General features: G+C 40.2%; 1 protein-coding gene across 1 annotated transcript in view; it reads left to right on the top strand.

Moving 5' to 3' along the window:
• Window positions 1-15,287, top strand: part of LOC128353273 (pleckstrin homology domain-containing family A member 5-like) — a 267,029-nt gene that overhangs the window by 212,222 nt on the left and 39,520 nt on the right. Inside the window, exons 10-12 of the mRNA XM_053313967.1 lie at window positions 2,867-2,982; window positions 6,066-7,160; window positions 14,638-14,924. Coding sequence (XP_053169942.1) covers window positions 2,867-2,982; window positions 6,066-7,160; window positions 14,638-14,924 — 1,498 coding nt within the window. The remainder of the gene's footprint in view (window positions 1-2,866; window positions 2,983-6,065; window positions 7,161-14,637; window positions 14,925-15,287) is intronic.

Here is a 15,287-nt window from a genome sequence, read left to right as displayed (position 1 = left end):
ACAGAAGGGGGTGGCGGGGGGGGGGGGGGGGGGGGGTTGAGAGGGAGATATTCAGATTGATATAAATGTCATGCCTGCGTGTTTGAAGTTCCACTCAAACATGTTTTTCCTTCGTGTTGCTTCAGATGGATGTTTGAGCTTCTCTGTGCAGAGTTTGTTTTCACGTTCATCTCAATCTTTCTCTCTGCTCACTCGAGTCAAGGAAGGAAGGAAAGGAGGGAGGAAGGAAGGATGGAAGAAAGGGGGATGGAGGAAGGAAAGAAGGAAGGGAGGAAGGGAGGAAAGAGAGAGGAAGGAAAGAAAGAAAGAAAGAGGGAAGGAGGAAAGAAGGAAAGGAGGGAGGAACGAAGAAAGGAAGAAAGGAAGTAAAAAAGGAAAGGAGGGAGGAAGGAAGTAAGGAAAGAAAGAAGGGAGGAAGGAAAAGAAGGAAGGAGGGAGAGAGGGAGGGAGGGAGAAAGGAAAAGAGGAAGGGAGGAAGGAAGGAAAGAAGGACAGAGGAAAGAAGGAAGGGGGGGAGAGAAGGAGGGAGGGAGGAAAGAAGGGTGGAAGGAAAGGATAGGAATGAAGGGAGGACAGAAGGATGGAAGGAACGGAGTGAGGAAGGAAGGAAGGAAGGACGGACGGACAGAGGAAAGAAGGAAGGTAGGAGGGAGGGAGGAAAGAAGGAGGAAGTAAAGGAAGGGAATAAGGACAGAGGAAAGAAAGAGGGTGGGGGGTGGAAGGAAAGGATAGGAAGGAAGGACAGAAGGATGGAAGAAAGGAGGTGGAGGAAGGAAAGAAGGAAGGGAGGAAGGAAGTAAGGAACAGTTAAAACAGACGGGGTAAATTTGAACACGAAGGTTAACCCTGTATTGGGCGAGTGACTATATTTGGTAGCTTCCATAAACATCCACTATAGCCTCCACATGCCTCTATGTGAGCTTATAGAACCATGTGGATGTTTTATATAGAGACTTTTTGGAAACATGTTTTACCCTAGACCAGTGAGGAACCATATATGGTAACTTCATTTAACATTAAAATGAAAAAAATCGGGGAAAAAAGTCAAAGGACAAAAAGTCAAAGGTTAAAATTGTGAATTTCCAAGTATTTCAATGTGATTTGAGAGATCACAGCTAGTTCAGAGCCATTCTGCAACATACACAACCTGAAGCCACATCACACACATTTTACTTTGCAAACAAACATTATAAAGGATGTTGAACACACATTTAGCTGATTAACCCTCCAGCATCATCTGATGACTCATCATCGGGTGATAACGTGCTACCAGCTGATGACACGCTGATGACGTCATCAGAACAGGTTGACTCACACTCAGCGTGATCTACAGCGAATGTTGAACTCTCACAATGATCAATGTTGCAAATGCTGATGGACCATTTCAGTGTGTCTTTATAGTGTTTCCATGGCGCCGCTCTATCGTGGTGACCACTAGACAGTTCACTGTTCAATCAATCAATCAAACTTTATTTATACAGCAGCTTTCATACAGGTTCATGTAGTTGAAAGTGCTTCACAGCTGACTGACAAGCTGATAATGAGACAGAATAAGTGACGATATAAAGAAAATATTGAGATCAATGCACGCAGTAGAAAATAAGAATGATAAAAGTGATAAAAATGTAAAATAAAATAAGTAAGAGAAAATAAAAATAGGAGAGGTGAGGAGAAAAAGTTTAAAAGAGTAAAAAAACTCGATTCAAATAGATTGAAAAGACAAAATGAGATAAAGTTAAATAAAAACTTGACTAAAACTAGGTTTAAAAAATGAATTAAAAGGACAAAAGAAACAGGTGATAAGATAACACTTATTGAACGATGAACAAATAGAATAACAGGCTGGTGCAGGATGATCCTCCATCCTAGATATGAGACTGATAAACCTGGTTCTCATTTGTTAAATCTGTATGCAAACACAAACACAAATAGAAACAATCTGTGGGTACATGCTGGAACTATTTCTCAACAAACAGTGTATCCATCCACTCAGACTGCCTGATGCAGAACAAGTTTTTCTCTTGTTACTAGCACTGCTGCATAGCTCACCCCCAAAAACTGCACACATTTGTTTTGTTTGTTTTTTTTACCTTTTTTATTAATGTAAGAGTTAAAGAAAAGAAACAGCAGTTGTTAATTAGTGAGCTTTAGAGGTGTTATGTGTTTTTTTTTACTTTGAATAGAGCCAGGCTTGCTGTTTCTCTCTGCTTCCAGGCTTTATGCTAAGTGAAGCTAACCACGTCCTAATTTCAACTCTGTACTTACTGTAACACACAGACATGAGAGTAATAATATGTAATATGTACTCATCTAATTCTCAGAAACAAAATGAAAAAGCATGTTTCAAAAAAATGCTGAACTGTTCCTTTAAAGGTGGCAATTTACTTTACTTAGAAGAGTTTGCAGGTAATATACAGCAGTTTCTGGACTTGATGATAGGAGCAGCTGTTCAGAGCTTCATCAGTACACATACACAACATAATTAAACACATACACACACACAGGAAGTTGTTAGTTTTTCACCTCAGTGTCATTTCTTATTCATGCAACTAAACTTTTGCCAAGACCCTCAGAGGAACCTTGAAGAGTTTCACACGTCTGCGTTTTCACACTTGAGCTGAAATACACATGGAGAGGCAGGCAGGGAGAGGCTAAATACCTGCACACACACACACACACACACACACACACACACACACAAACTGTACATAAACACACTCCTCTGCCAGCAGGAGTGATGTAAAGATTCCTTGCTGGTATATCAAGGTCACCAACCGATGCTGTTTCTCACTCTCCTGTTCCATCTCTTTTTCTGCCCCCCCCCCTCCTCCTTTTTTATCTCTCTCCCCCTCCCCCACTCTGCCAGGCCACTCACCCCAACATGAGGACTTACTATTTCTGCAGCGAAACAGCCAAAGAGATGGAGTGCTGGATGAAGGTGATGACGGACGCTGCCCTTGTCCACAGTGAACCAGTCAGAAGGTTGGTGTCGTGTTGGCTGTGGTGGGGGTTTTTGGGATGAAATATGAGGCACGCAGCCAATCATGGTGGAATCACACATTATCCAGAATAGCTTGCTAGAACATCCCATATCTTTAGAGACCTCCTCAGTGTTTCTAACAGAGCCACGTTAGGTGTTTTCTCCAGTATTAATGAAGACTGTTAACCACCCTGCCAAATTTGAATGATTAAAAAAATCGCCAAATATATGAAATTAGGCTTCAAAGTTGTGTAAAAATCAGCCTCTTTCTCTGCTACCAAACGCTGTGGCCGTGGCCGCCGAGTTCGCTGAAACCCCGCCCCCTACCAAGTGTCACCTGTCAATCAAAGTCACCACCTCTACCAGAAACATGAACGCTATGTCTGAGAGCTTTCTGCTGCTAACTCAGCAGCTAGCTCGGCGGCTAACTCAGCTGCTAGCTTGGTGGCTAGCTCAGCGGCTATCTGGCTAACTGTAGACTGTAGTAGTAGTGTGTGCTGAATGTATTTACAGTATATCTCTACAGCAGCAGGGGCGGGTTTATGATTTTCAGACCCGTCCACTAAATCCTGAACACAGAAATGTTGAAACACAGTTTGTGAAGCCTAGCTCCACAATTCAAATCTAAGTGGTTGAAATGCTTTTTACACCTTTTTTAGAAATACATTTATGACTTATTTAATGTGTTTGGAAGAAAATGTCTGAATTCACTTTACACTGTCTTTAACTAAGACAAACTGGAGGGCTGAGCTCATTGTTAGATATGACATTGGGTTTTATAAATGAGACTTTTTTTTGTGGCCATTTTTAAATTTCATTTTACAAGTGGGAGCTACAACACAAAGCAACCAGTACACTTAGGACAGTACACTTACAACAAGCATAAATTATATAGTTAATAAAGTATACATGTGATTGGTTACATACAGTACGTTGATATCTGGCTGCAACCACATGATCACGGCCGCCAAACAACCCCCATAACCATCCATCCTATTGGTATGGTACATGCACATCAACACTCCCATCCAAAAAAGAAACTACACAAAAAAAGCAAAAAGGGGCGAAAAAAGACATCTTATGAATTTTGTCCATACCTATTGAATCAATATTGAATCAGAAATGTGCTAGATATTTTAATAAATGCATGGCTAGTTACTTAAAAATGAGTATTGCCAGATGATTTATCTGAAGCCCTGCAAACATCCAGGCTAAAGTAATAATTTGACTTTCTGAGCTGCAGTCTGTAGAATTTGTATTCTTTTTTCTATCTTTGCTCTTAGTGCTCGAGCTCTAGAGGCTTCTAAAGTTAGTACCTCCATAAAATGATAGCATCCACTGATTTATACTGAGCTTGTGGGGTTGTTTTCATCTCCTTACCAGAACATTTTTTTGCAGCGATTAAGCCACCACCAGTGGGATGGGAATGTGTTTTATTGAGCAACATAACTGTTACTTAAAAGGGTAAAAACCTAATTCAACTTTTTTGTTAGCAGGACATGTTGTATTGTAAGTCACTGTGTGAATGTATAAGGATCCACAGCCTGCAGGATGGACACACTGTCCTTTAAGTGACTTCCAGCCAGGACCAGTAGAGCAGACAGGAGTTTAGCCTGGTCACTCGACAATATCAAGTATAGTTGAGCTCCCATCATGTTGATATTTAAGGATAATTCTGGTTTATTCCAACTTGATCTCATTTTCTTATCAGTAACAACAATGTACTTAATTTATGTTAATGCTGACATCTGGTAACAGATCACACTGACAGAGTCTTACTGTACCTGGCTGCTAAAGCTTCATTTATACTTCTCTCTTGAGGTGTTACTTTATCATCCCTTTTGTAGCTATGAGCTTTAAAACTACAGTACATGCCAGGCCATGCAGTCACTGATGTACACATAGACCTGCCATGATAACTACTTTTATTTGACGATATATTGTCTCAGAAATAATCATGATAAACAATGTTATTGTCATTTGAAGATCATTTTATACCACTGATATAATGATAATATAATAGTATAATAATGTAAGGGGGCGGGGGTGTGGGGGGTGGGATTGGAGAGTGGGGGCTACACTGTCATTATGGTTGAGGACAGAGTTATTTACCTTTAATTCTTCTACAGTCTCCACTCAGGACATACACAGTGAGGAATGGAGGACACTACTTGTTTAACCAATGTGACATGAATAGTCTCTTAGCTGCTAATATGAAGTGTGGCAATACTGAGGTCAAAGGTCATGTCCATGTATCATACGATAAGTCCATATATAGACATGATGATGCTGATGATTACGTTATTGTACAATAAGTCGATAACCTAATTATTGTTACAGGCCTATGTTTGCCGCCGCTTTGGTTTTCTCTGCAAGCTTCTTCTTGAGATTGTTAAGAGATTGTTAAGACAACATTGAGGGGGGTGAAGAAAAGCCAATAGACTTGGTGGACTCAGTAACACACATGTAGCTCAGCCATCTCTACTGCAGTCCTTCTGCATACTGAAACTCCTGTTAAAGCCTTGTGTCAAGCATAAATCCAGGCTGTATTTATACATGTTGCATCTGTTGTGGTGTCATTTTTATTTAATTGTCTGAGTTCTGACATCTTTTATTCTAGTCAGGATATACCGAAGAAGAAAAAGAAACAGTTTGACCACCAAATAAAGTTTAGATCATCTGGATAATCTGTGTTGGCTTTTTTACAACCTGTCTGATGGTCTGACTGATCATGTCTCTTTGTTGCAGTGATGTTGTCACATTCCCACATCTCAGTAATTAAATATTTGAAGAAGTTAAAAGAACAACCTTCTCTTCACCCTTCACAACAATGTTCTCATATGTCCCAATGTCACTGTTGTAATATATCAATACCCAGTGACTCCTTCCTGTCCTGCACTGTCAGAGGTTCCTGATACAGATCAGGAACTTCTAAGAAGTGGAGGACCAGAGGATGGAAGGCTGTCAGACAAACACAGGACTTCTGACTTGAAAGTTATCTTTGAAATCTTTTAGAATTTCTCTTATAAATTCTTTATCAGATTCCTGTCTTTGGTTTGACATCCTACTCTTCCTATCTCCCCAGATTGGACAAGTTGAAAGTGGACCAGCGGGCGTCTCAGGAGTTGAACAACTTACTGAACCACAGAGTCCTCACCCGGCCTGAAATCCAGAACAACGAACGCAACCGTGAGCCTCTGCGACAACATTCGCTATCCAGGCTGGACGACAAACGGCACAAAGAGGCAGAGAAACACAACAGCCAGAGGGAGCGGGAGTACTACACCTTACAGAGAGATGGGGAGAGGTACTCCTTGAAGAAAGACGGGGTGAGCTACATGCTTCAGAAGGATGGAGAGAAGTATCTCCTCCACAAGGATGGAGAGAAGTACCTGCTGCGAAAGGATGGAGACAAATACTCCCTGCATAAGGACGGAGAGTTGTACGCCATTCACAGAGATCTGGAGAAGTACGCTGTTCAGAAAGTGGACGAGAAGTACACAGTGACACAGACGGAGGAGAAATACGCCCCTAATAAAGACGCAGAGAAGTACTTGCTCACAAAGGATGGAGAAAAATATGCACTGCAGAAAGTAGGAGACCGGCACATGCTCCAGAAAGAAGGACAGAAATACGTCCCCCAAAAAGAAGTGAAGAGACAGCTGTCATTGAAGGAGACTGAGAGTAAATACGGTACCATACAAGTTGTGGACAAATACGGCACTCTGAAGGAGGTGAGGAAGTACAGTACGCTCAGAGAAGGAGATAAGTACGCCACTATGAGAGATGCAGAGAAGTACGCTACGCTCCGTGATGGGGATAAATATGGCTTCCAAAGAGACCCCAGCTCAGAGAGGTCTTTGACGAAAATCAGCAGCATCAAACTGCAGCCAGCTCAGGCCGCCGCCATCGCAGCTGCCGTGTCCGCGTCTCGACAGGGACAGGTCAACCTCACCCTGCCGAAACCCGCACAGGTCAACGGCTCGGGGTCGGCGGCGGGGGAGCAGACGGGAGAAAGCAGCCCAGCAGAGGTAGACGGCAGCCTGGCCAGAGGTCCTGCAAAGACCCCGACTCCAGTCCAAGAACCAGAGAAGGGGCTGTCCAGGACCAACTCCATGCAGCAGCTGGAGCACTGGGTCCGCACACAGAGGACAAGAGGACTGGACGATGACACAAGGAGGTGAGTTCTTTGGGATTGTACTGTTCTTTTTGGGTTTTGCGATGTCAAAATAAGGCCTTTTCTGTTTTGTAATGACATTTTGGCAAAGATCTAACATGTCATTTAGTCTTACAGTCAGTGATAATGAGCCACACTTGTTGCCATTTGTTATGGCACACCAAGCTGTGTTGATGGCCACCACACCAGACCAGTTAGAATTAATGGACAAGGCAGAGATGTAGAGTCAGTCTACATATGAACCCACTCTTTTCTCAATTTGATTAACAGGCCTTTTTATATTAAAACTAATGTAAATAAGCCTTTTAAAGCTCTACGGTTTTACTTTTATTTTATTATATTATTTAGATGATGTATGAAATTAAATTGCTCCAATGCATTAACTTCATATTTACATAAGTTTAGGGCTGAAATAATGTCAATCATCAGAAAATGAATCAGCAACAATTTTGATACGTCATTTAACTTAATTAGTTGAGTCATTTTTCAAGCAGAAATGCCAAACATTCATTTCTACCAGCTTCTAAAATGAGAGATGCTGTTTTTTCTTCTTTTTGACTGCAGATAGCAAAACAAGCATTTAACAATAAGGTAGTATAATCTCTTCCACTGTCCATAAATGTCCAAGGTTTATGAACTTCATACAGTTCGTACGTGCATAAGAGCAATAAAAAGAATGACAGGTAGATCCAGGAGAAGTTAGAAAAGAAGTAATTAAATAGATATGTACAAGAAAAGAAACAGGGGTTCAATATACATAGCTGTATATAAAAATAAGAATGAAAAATAAAGGGGCATTACATAATCATTCACTTGACACCTCCACAAAATCTGGCTGAAAGGGCTTTATATATTTGACCCACTTAGTCCAAAACTTAATGCAGTTTTCGGGCGATGAAGAGCGAAAGTAATCTTTTTTATAAAATAAATATCATTAACTAGATTAATCCATTCTCGTACTGTTGGAGGTTCAGGAGACAATCAGCGTCTCGTGAGCGTGAATATATTTAGGATTTGACTTGATCAGACAAAAGAACCAATTTGAGGATGTCACTTCAGTCTCTGAAAAAGACTGAATAGATATTTTTCTGAATTTTCTGCCTTTTTTTCTTTTCTTTTTTTAAGGAAAAATGAGTATTCAATTCATCAGGGAAAATAATCATCAGATCAGCCAGTAATGAAAATAATTGTTATTTTCAGCCTTAATTACATTCAGATTTAGTAGGATTACTGTTGTTGTGTTTACAGCCAGCTTATGCTTGCCTCAGTATAGAGATAGACAGCAGATATATGGTTTATCTTGTCAGTGCATATAGAATCTGTATCGGTTTTGTCAAAACTACTAAGAGGCCCTCCCCTCTCTCTGAAAAGATTACCTTTGAATAGTGGAGCTATATGCTTTGGTTGAGTGTATTATGTGAAAGTGTATTATTCTGTATGTGTGTATGTGATATTTTCCTTTTCAACCAAAGTAACAAATGTGTTTTCAGCTGTATGTCCAACAACACAAATTGCAACCCTGCAGTCATTCATGCAAAAAAATACACACTCACTCCAGTCCAGAGGTGACCTCTCATCTTGGCAGGTCTGCTCCTCTGCAAGATTTAAAACCTTTTTTCATCTTCTGCTCTACCATTCCATCTTTCCCGTCTGCCACTCGTTCCCCGCGTATATCCCTCTGTCCTTAATGTGACCTTGCGTACCAGGAGGAACTGAAAGCTTTTTTGTGCCACTGCAGATGTGGATCTCAGTTGGGAGTGCTGGCATTTAGCTGCCGTTTAGCCGGTTTTACCGAGGAACGTAGCGGAGCAGAAGTGCTGCGCGCCGACGCACAGTTCGCTCGCAGCTCTCCCCCCCGCCCCTCCTCTCCTCTCTCCTTCTGCCACCATGAATAAGTCATAGAAATGAGACTGTAATGAGAGCAGAGCGAGCCGAGCGCTGCCGAGCCACATTTGTCATCTTTATCAGCGCTCGGTGTAAAGGAGGGAAATAAAGACACTCAGATGAAGGACTGATTGTTATTGTTGTTAACATGGAGTTCTGTTAAAGCTAACTGTATTATATAAAGTGAGCAGAATCAGATGAAGTGACTATTCAATGAAGCTGCGTGCAGTATTGCTGGTGTGTGGTTGCATTACTAGTCATATACTCACAAATGCAATGTGTGTATTCATTTTTCTGATTTATTCCTTTTGATGATCCTATCAAACTTTAATAAGCACAGTTTAAACAGTGAATTCTCTGAAAAGCACATTTATATTTAACGTCATGTAAAACCGGTATGTTTAAACTACTGCCAATTTACTCAACACTTCCTGCAGATTTTCACAATGAAAGCCTGGATTTAGAGCTACAACCATTAGTAAATGTATCTCTTAATATTTTGATTATTAATTAAAAGCTTCTCCAATCAGACATTTCTGCTGTTATATGTTTTACTAAATGTCACCAGGTTTTAGATTATTGCTCAGATGAAATAAGCAGACTGGGAAACAGTGAAGGACATCTTTCACTATTTTCTGCTAAAATATAGACAAAATTAATAATTGAAATACTAATCATAGGAATAACTGACAGATGAATAGATAACTGTTAGTTGCATTATACCCATGGAACTGCTGGGAAAACTTTAATGTGAAACATCTGTGCAGGAAGAGTTACACTGATGCTCCATGAAGGGTAAAGCAGATGTGGTTGAAATACTCAGCAAATATAAACAGGATTTCTGTTCAAATGAGAAACTCAGCCGAGTGTAGCAGAGTAGGACATGACTGATGGTGTAGTGATGAATTAGTTCTGGATAATTTACAATATAATTAATCTATTAAGACCACAGGTGCACACAGAGAAAGTGCTGGGTTTGTATTAATTGGGAAAATCAGAAGTAAGGGGCTGCCTCTAATAGAAGCCTGTTCTAAATAAAAGCCTGGATTCTTTGCCATTTAAGAATTTGCAGTATTTCACTATTGCAGAGGGTTTAAAATATACATATATGGAGACCTCAGTGGCCTATTGGTCTAATGTATATATGGTATAATTGCAACACTGCCAGTATGATTTCAGTTGGGGAACTTTCTTACATTTCTCTGTCAAATAAATGTAAAATCATCTTTAAAAAGTTGTGTCTTTATATAGCATGACAGTATAACAAATGCTTTAGAGAAACTTTTTAACATCCTGCTACTACAGCACTTTTTCAATACATTTCCAACACCCAGTGCATATGTTAATACACTGGATTGGGGCCAGTGTACATTCCATTACCTTTTTCCAATTTTAAGCTAGCTGTCACTGTTTTTTAATATGACCAGGGCTCCAAAACGCAAAATCAAGTCTGTATTCCCCTAGTAGTCGAAACTGCTTCACTGACAGATTTTGGAGTGTAATAGTCTGTGGAGTTTAAAGCCTTTGCTTCCAAATTAGTAATTAATAATTCATTGAAATAAATTCATAATCTTGCTAACTTTGATGTTCTTCTTTGCCAAATGTTCCAACAAACTTGGAGAGCATACAAAATCGGTTCTATTGTTTTGGTATCAGCAAGAAAATCTTGTTTTTAGCATATGAAGCAGAATTGAAAAGTTAATAAATATCAAAGAACTGCCTAAAAGCACAGAAAGGATGTATTTATTAGTGTGGATGTCCCTTTTAAAGGCCTGAAAAGGTGCCCTGTGGTACACTGTGACTTAAACTGGCTGATTAAGTTATACTATAGTTACAAGTAATGGACTTACTTAAGCTGAAAGATGGTTTCTAAATAAATGTTGACATTGTGGTGGTTTATCATAGCCTGGATCCACAATAACCGTCCACACCTCACATTTGTCAAGTGACAGCTGACTGTGGCTGTCTGTGGATAAAATGACAGACATCACCAGCGGCAGATTAGATCAACATTAACGCTAATTCTCTAATGATTGAATGATAAATAAAGTTAGACTGTTCTCTGGTTAGCCTGCTGTCTGTATTCAGACAAGATTGCTTGTGAGTCTGTAACACCTGTAACACCACTGTACAAAGACTAGTGGACTGTGTGTGTGTTGTGTAGTTTAATAGATAGGAGATAAAAGGAGAACAGAAATGATCAGCTGATCACCTCACATGATCCATCCATAAACCCTTCCATAAACATTAGAAGATCCCTTCATAATACACTTACAATGGAAGTGATGGAGGACAAAATCCACAGTCCTCCTCCTGTGTAAAAATGTATTTAAAAATTGATCTGAAGCTAATATGAAGTTTCAACGCTGTCCAAGGAAACACAAAGATAGCATTAGATGCTATAAAGATAATAAATGTAGCAGATATTCACTTGAACTCAGACTGCTTAATTCTCATATTAGCCTTAGATCAACTTTTAAATGCAATACCCAAAATAATAATAATAATCATCATCATCATCATGACAACAATTTGTATATCACTTGTCAAGCTAGGAGCAGTGCTTTTCATAGATGGCATTAAAGACATTTACAAGTCTACTAAAGAAAAATACAAAAGTAGAAAATACAAGCACACAATTAAAAGACGATATTAAAGGAATCTACAAATAAATCATCCAAAAGGTAAAACAAGTGAAAGTAAAGTTAAAATCAAGTCATTGCACAACAGAGCTGTATTATGGAAACAAAGAAGCTAGTTGTTCGATCAAAAGGCTGTAGGTCTTGTAAGTCTTTAAAAATGTGTCTTTAGACTGAGTTTAACAGCATTCAGTCTTGATTAACAGGCTAGTATTATTTGCTAAAATGGATGTTCCAGTCATGTTTTCATAGCCTAGTGAGACCAAGTGGCATGCAGTAATGATGAAGTATGTATTGTGTGTTAAATAGGGCTGTGGTCAAAAAATCGATCCGCGATCCGATATCGATTCACGCTGAAAAAGCACGATATCGATCCAAAAATGTCTGGACCGATCTTTTCCAGGTGACTAAAGGCGCTATTTTCTTTGACGCGCAAGGCGCACTATAAAAAGCGAGTGCCGGCTAAACGAAACCGAAACTTAAGATAGCGAGATGGCTGAAGCGGCACCACTAAAATCACCTTCTGGAATGAAGGCTGATGTTTGGCAACACTAGCCTGTCTATGCATACTGTATCTTTACCTATTAAATACATAAAAACATGAAACGGAGAAAACGGTTCCCTTTCCCTCCGTCCAAAATGCTGCCATTACGATCAGCTGATAGTCAGCTGATCGTAATGGCAGCATTTTGGCATTTTGGCGTTTTATTTATATTCAATCAAGCCATCTGTTACATGAACAACCTGTAAATGGCATTTCACAAGTATCTGGTTGTCAAAGACTGGGTACAGGGGGTTCTTGTAGTTTTCCAATATAGAGGGCCACTTAATTTTAATTTATTTATATTTTATTTGGGTTAGGGTTAGGGTTAGGATCGATCCAGGAAATTCGGATCGATTCCCAGCCCTAGTGTTAAATGGGCTAAAAATACACATTATAGTGTAGTCCTTCAGTCCTGCTAATTCACTGTAGGGTTGCTTTAGAGCAGAGCATTAGCTTCTCTTCCTCTGTCTGCTGATTACAAAGGTAAAATGAAATGAATTCACACTGTGATGTTCTACCCATCCAGGTGAAAAATGGTGATAGGCAGTCAGAGTGACAGCAACTATAATATATCTCACTGTGGACTCCTAAGGTCAAAGCAACAGTCCTAGAGAGTGAAGGCCCATGGTTTTATGATTATGTGTTAATGGCTGCAGTGGTAACGAGCTTTTCATTACTTCACGTTCCCAGGTCAAAGGGAAGCAGAGTTGATAAGGTGATATAGGTTAAAGTTTGATAATTAAACTGAGTTGAGTGTACCAGACATGTCACAGCACATGCCTGCAGATAATTACACTGGTTCCTATTCAGTACACTCTGATTAAAGGTATTGATTCACTGGCTGCAGGGTAACAGTGAAGCTTAAAAGGACTAAGGCGAATCTAGGTCTTGGCGGAAATGGAATATCATATTCATAAGTTTGCTTTAATGAATGTATAATCACCTGAACATGAGAATTGCCCTGTTTTTGTTCCCTCATTATGAACCCCTTTTTATACATCGGGAGTGGGTCCTCTTCTATGGAATCAGCCATGTTTCTACAGTAGCCCAGAAAGGACAAACCAAATCTTGCCACTAGATACCACTAAATCCTACACACTGGTCCTTTTTTCAATGTCAATCAACTCCCAAGGCAACACCAATGTGTTTGCATAAAATATATCAGGCATGTTTTATACTAAGGTGAAAGGACTGGTCATTGCAAGATTCACGATTCACTGACTGGTCAAAAGAAAGACATTCATTCATTTCTTAGATATTTTCACATTTATTAGCTTCTGGAAAGTTCTGCTTATTCTCACATCTGTCTTAATGTAAAACAGAAGGAAAAAAGTCTGTTACTTAGTCTTTTATTTGTAGCAGTTCTGTCTTACCAGATTCTAACATCCAGACATCACTTGTTTTTATTATTTGTTGCTTTTTAGAATTTTGATGACTAAATGTAACTCCTGTGGTTTGTTCTCTTTGCCCTTGAACCTTCCCCCCGTTGAGTGCTCTCTGTTGTCCTAACACAACTCTGTGAAGTGAATTGACTGGTGAGCAATTCAAGCCCATGATTTAACTCTGCACATAGCAACAAGGGACAATAAAAACAGACAACAGAGAGATTAAGAGAGGTTCTTCCCGGCCATGTTCCATTTAATATAGTGATTCAATGGCATATTTTTGGAGCACCTCTCCACTCTGAATGAATGAGAGGGGTTACCTAATAGAGTCAGTCTATCTTAATACATCACTCGCATGCCACATGTACATTGAAAAAGAACTGGTTACTGTCTATACTGACCTTTGTAGCTCAACTCCACTACTTAGTAGTTTTGAGGGGGAATTAAATAAGAAATTCACCTTGAAGTGCTTCCTTGCTGAGCAGGAGAGGGAAACTTCTTGATACTGTAGTTCCATGTAGATTTGTTCTGGGCCAAAATCTAGACACCTCTGCCCAGACAAAAATATTCTCTTGATTTGGCTAAATGGAACAGTTACTTCCTCACATTAGCAAACTGTTCAATGCATTTTCCACAAAGCAAGGACTGGATTTTGTACAGATGGAGGATTTGGGGTTTGACAAATGTCTACTTGAGCTGAAGTGGATTCTCTATGGAATTACAATTCTGTACCTGACCGTAGCTCTATTCTGGTGCATTTGCAAGGAATTTCAACATCACTTCAACACTTCAAAGTCAAGGACAACGCAAGTTTTCCATGTTCCACGTCTGCAGACAGCTATGAACTCGCTCTCTCCCCCTGAATAACCTTTTTGTTTCTCCCTGAAGAGTGAACACAGGATCCAGATACAGATCTAAACCTGACAAACTAAGCTCGAAAACTTCCCTTTTAATAAGGGTGAAGAGAAAAGAGCCTTGATCTGTGGGGATTAGCAAGTACTCATTAGTCTGTCTGTCTTCCCTCCCAGTGTCACGTCCTACCAGACCTTACCCAGGAACATGCCGAGCCACCGTGCCCAGATTGTTCCTCGCTACCCAGAGGGCTACCGCACGCTACCGCGCAATAGCATGGTGAGACCCGACAGCATCTGTAGTGTGGCGGGCTCTGTGTACGACCGGGCCCTCCGTCCCGCCTCCACCACCACTGTCACCACAGCGGAGAAGAGGAGGTCGATGAGGGACGACACCATGTGGCAGCTGTATGAGTGGCAGCAGAGGCAGGCCTTCTCCAGGCAAAGTCTGGCTCCACCAACAGGTACAGATACCACAAAGAATTCATCCCACTAGCGTATGATATAGCTGATTATGCTAAATATCTAACCTGCTAATACTCTGACATCATGTGGCTAATCTGTTCCAGTAAGCAACAAGAAGACAACAACTGAAATATACCTTGTAGCTGACAAAAGACTTATTATTAAAACATCTGTAAAACCAATGACAGGACAACTTGAACTGCAAACAGTGTCTACTACTTAATGTGTTTGACATTATCCCAAGTACAAGCCAATGGGACCAATGGTTTGGCAAAGTTAGCAACGACCTGAAGGCCACAGGTTGTTGTGAAGGGTCCCTAAAATGTCTTTTTACCTAGTCTCAACGCCCTGTTTATAAGGGA

The sequence above is a fragment of the Scomber japonicus genome, chromosome 23, assembly GCF_027409825.1.
Source record: "Scomber japonicus isolate fScoJap1 chromosome 23, fScoJap1.pri, whole genome shotgun sequence".
NCBI classification, from domain to species: Eukaryota; Metazoa; Chordata; class Actinopteri; order Scombriformes; family Scombridae; genus Scomber; species Scomber japonicus.
The sequence above is the reverse complement of the archived record's forward strand: the minus strand, read 5'-3'. Positions and strand labels throughout refer to the sequence as shown.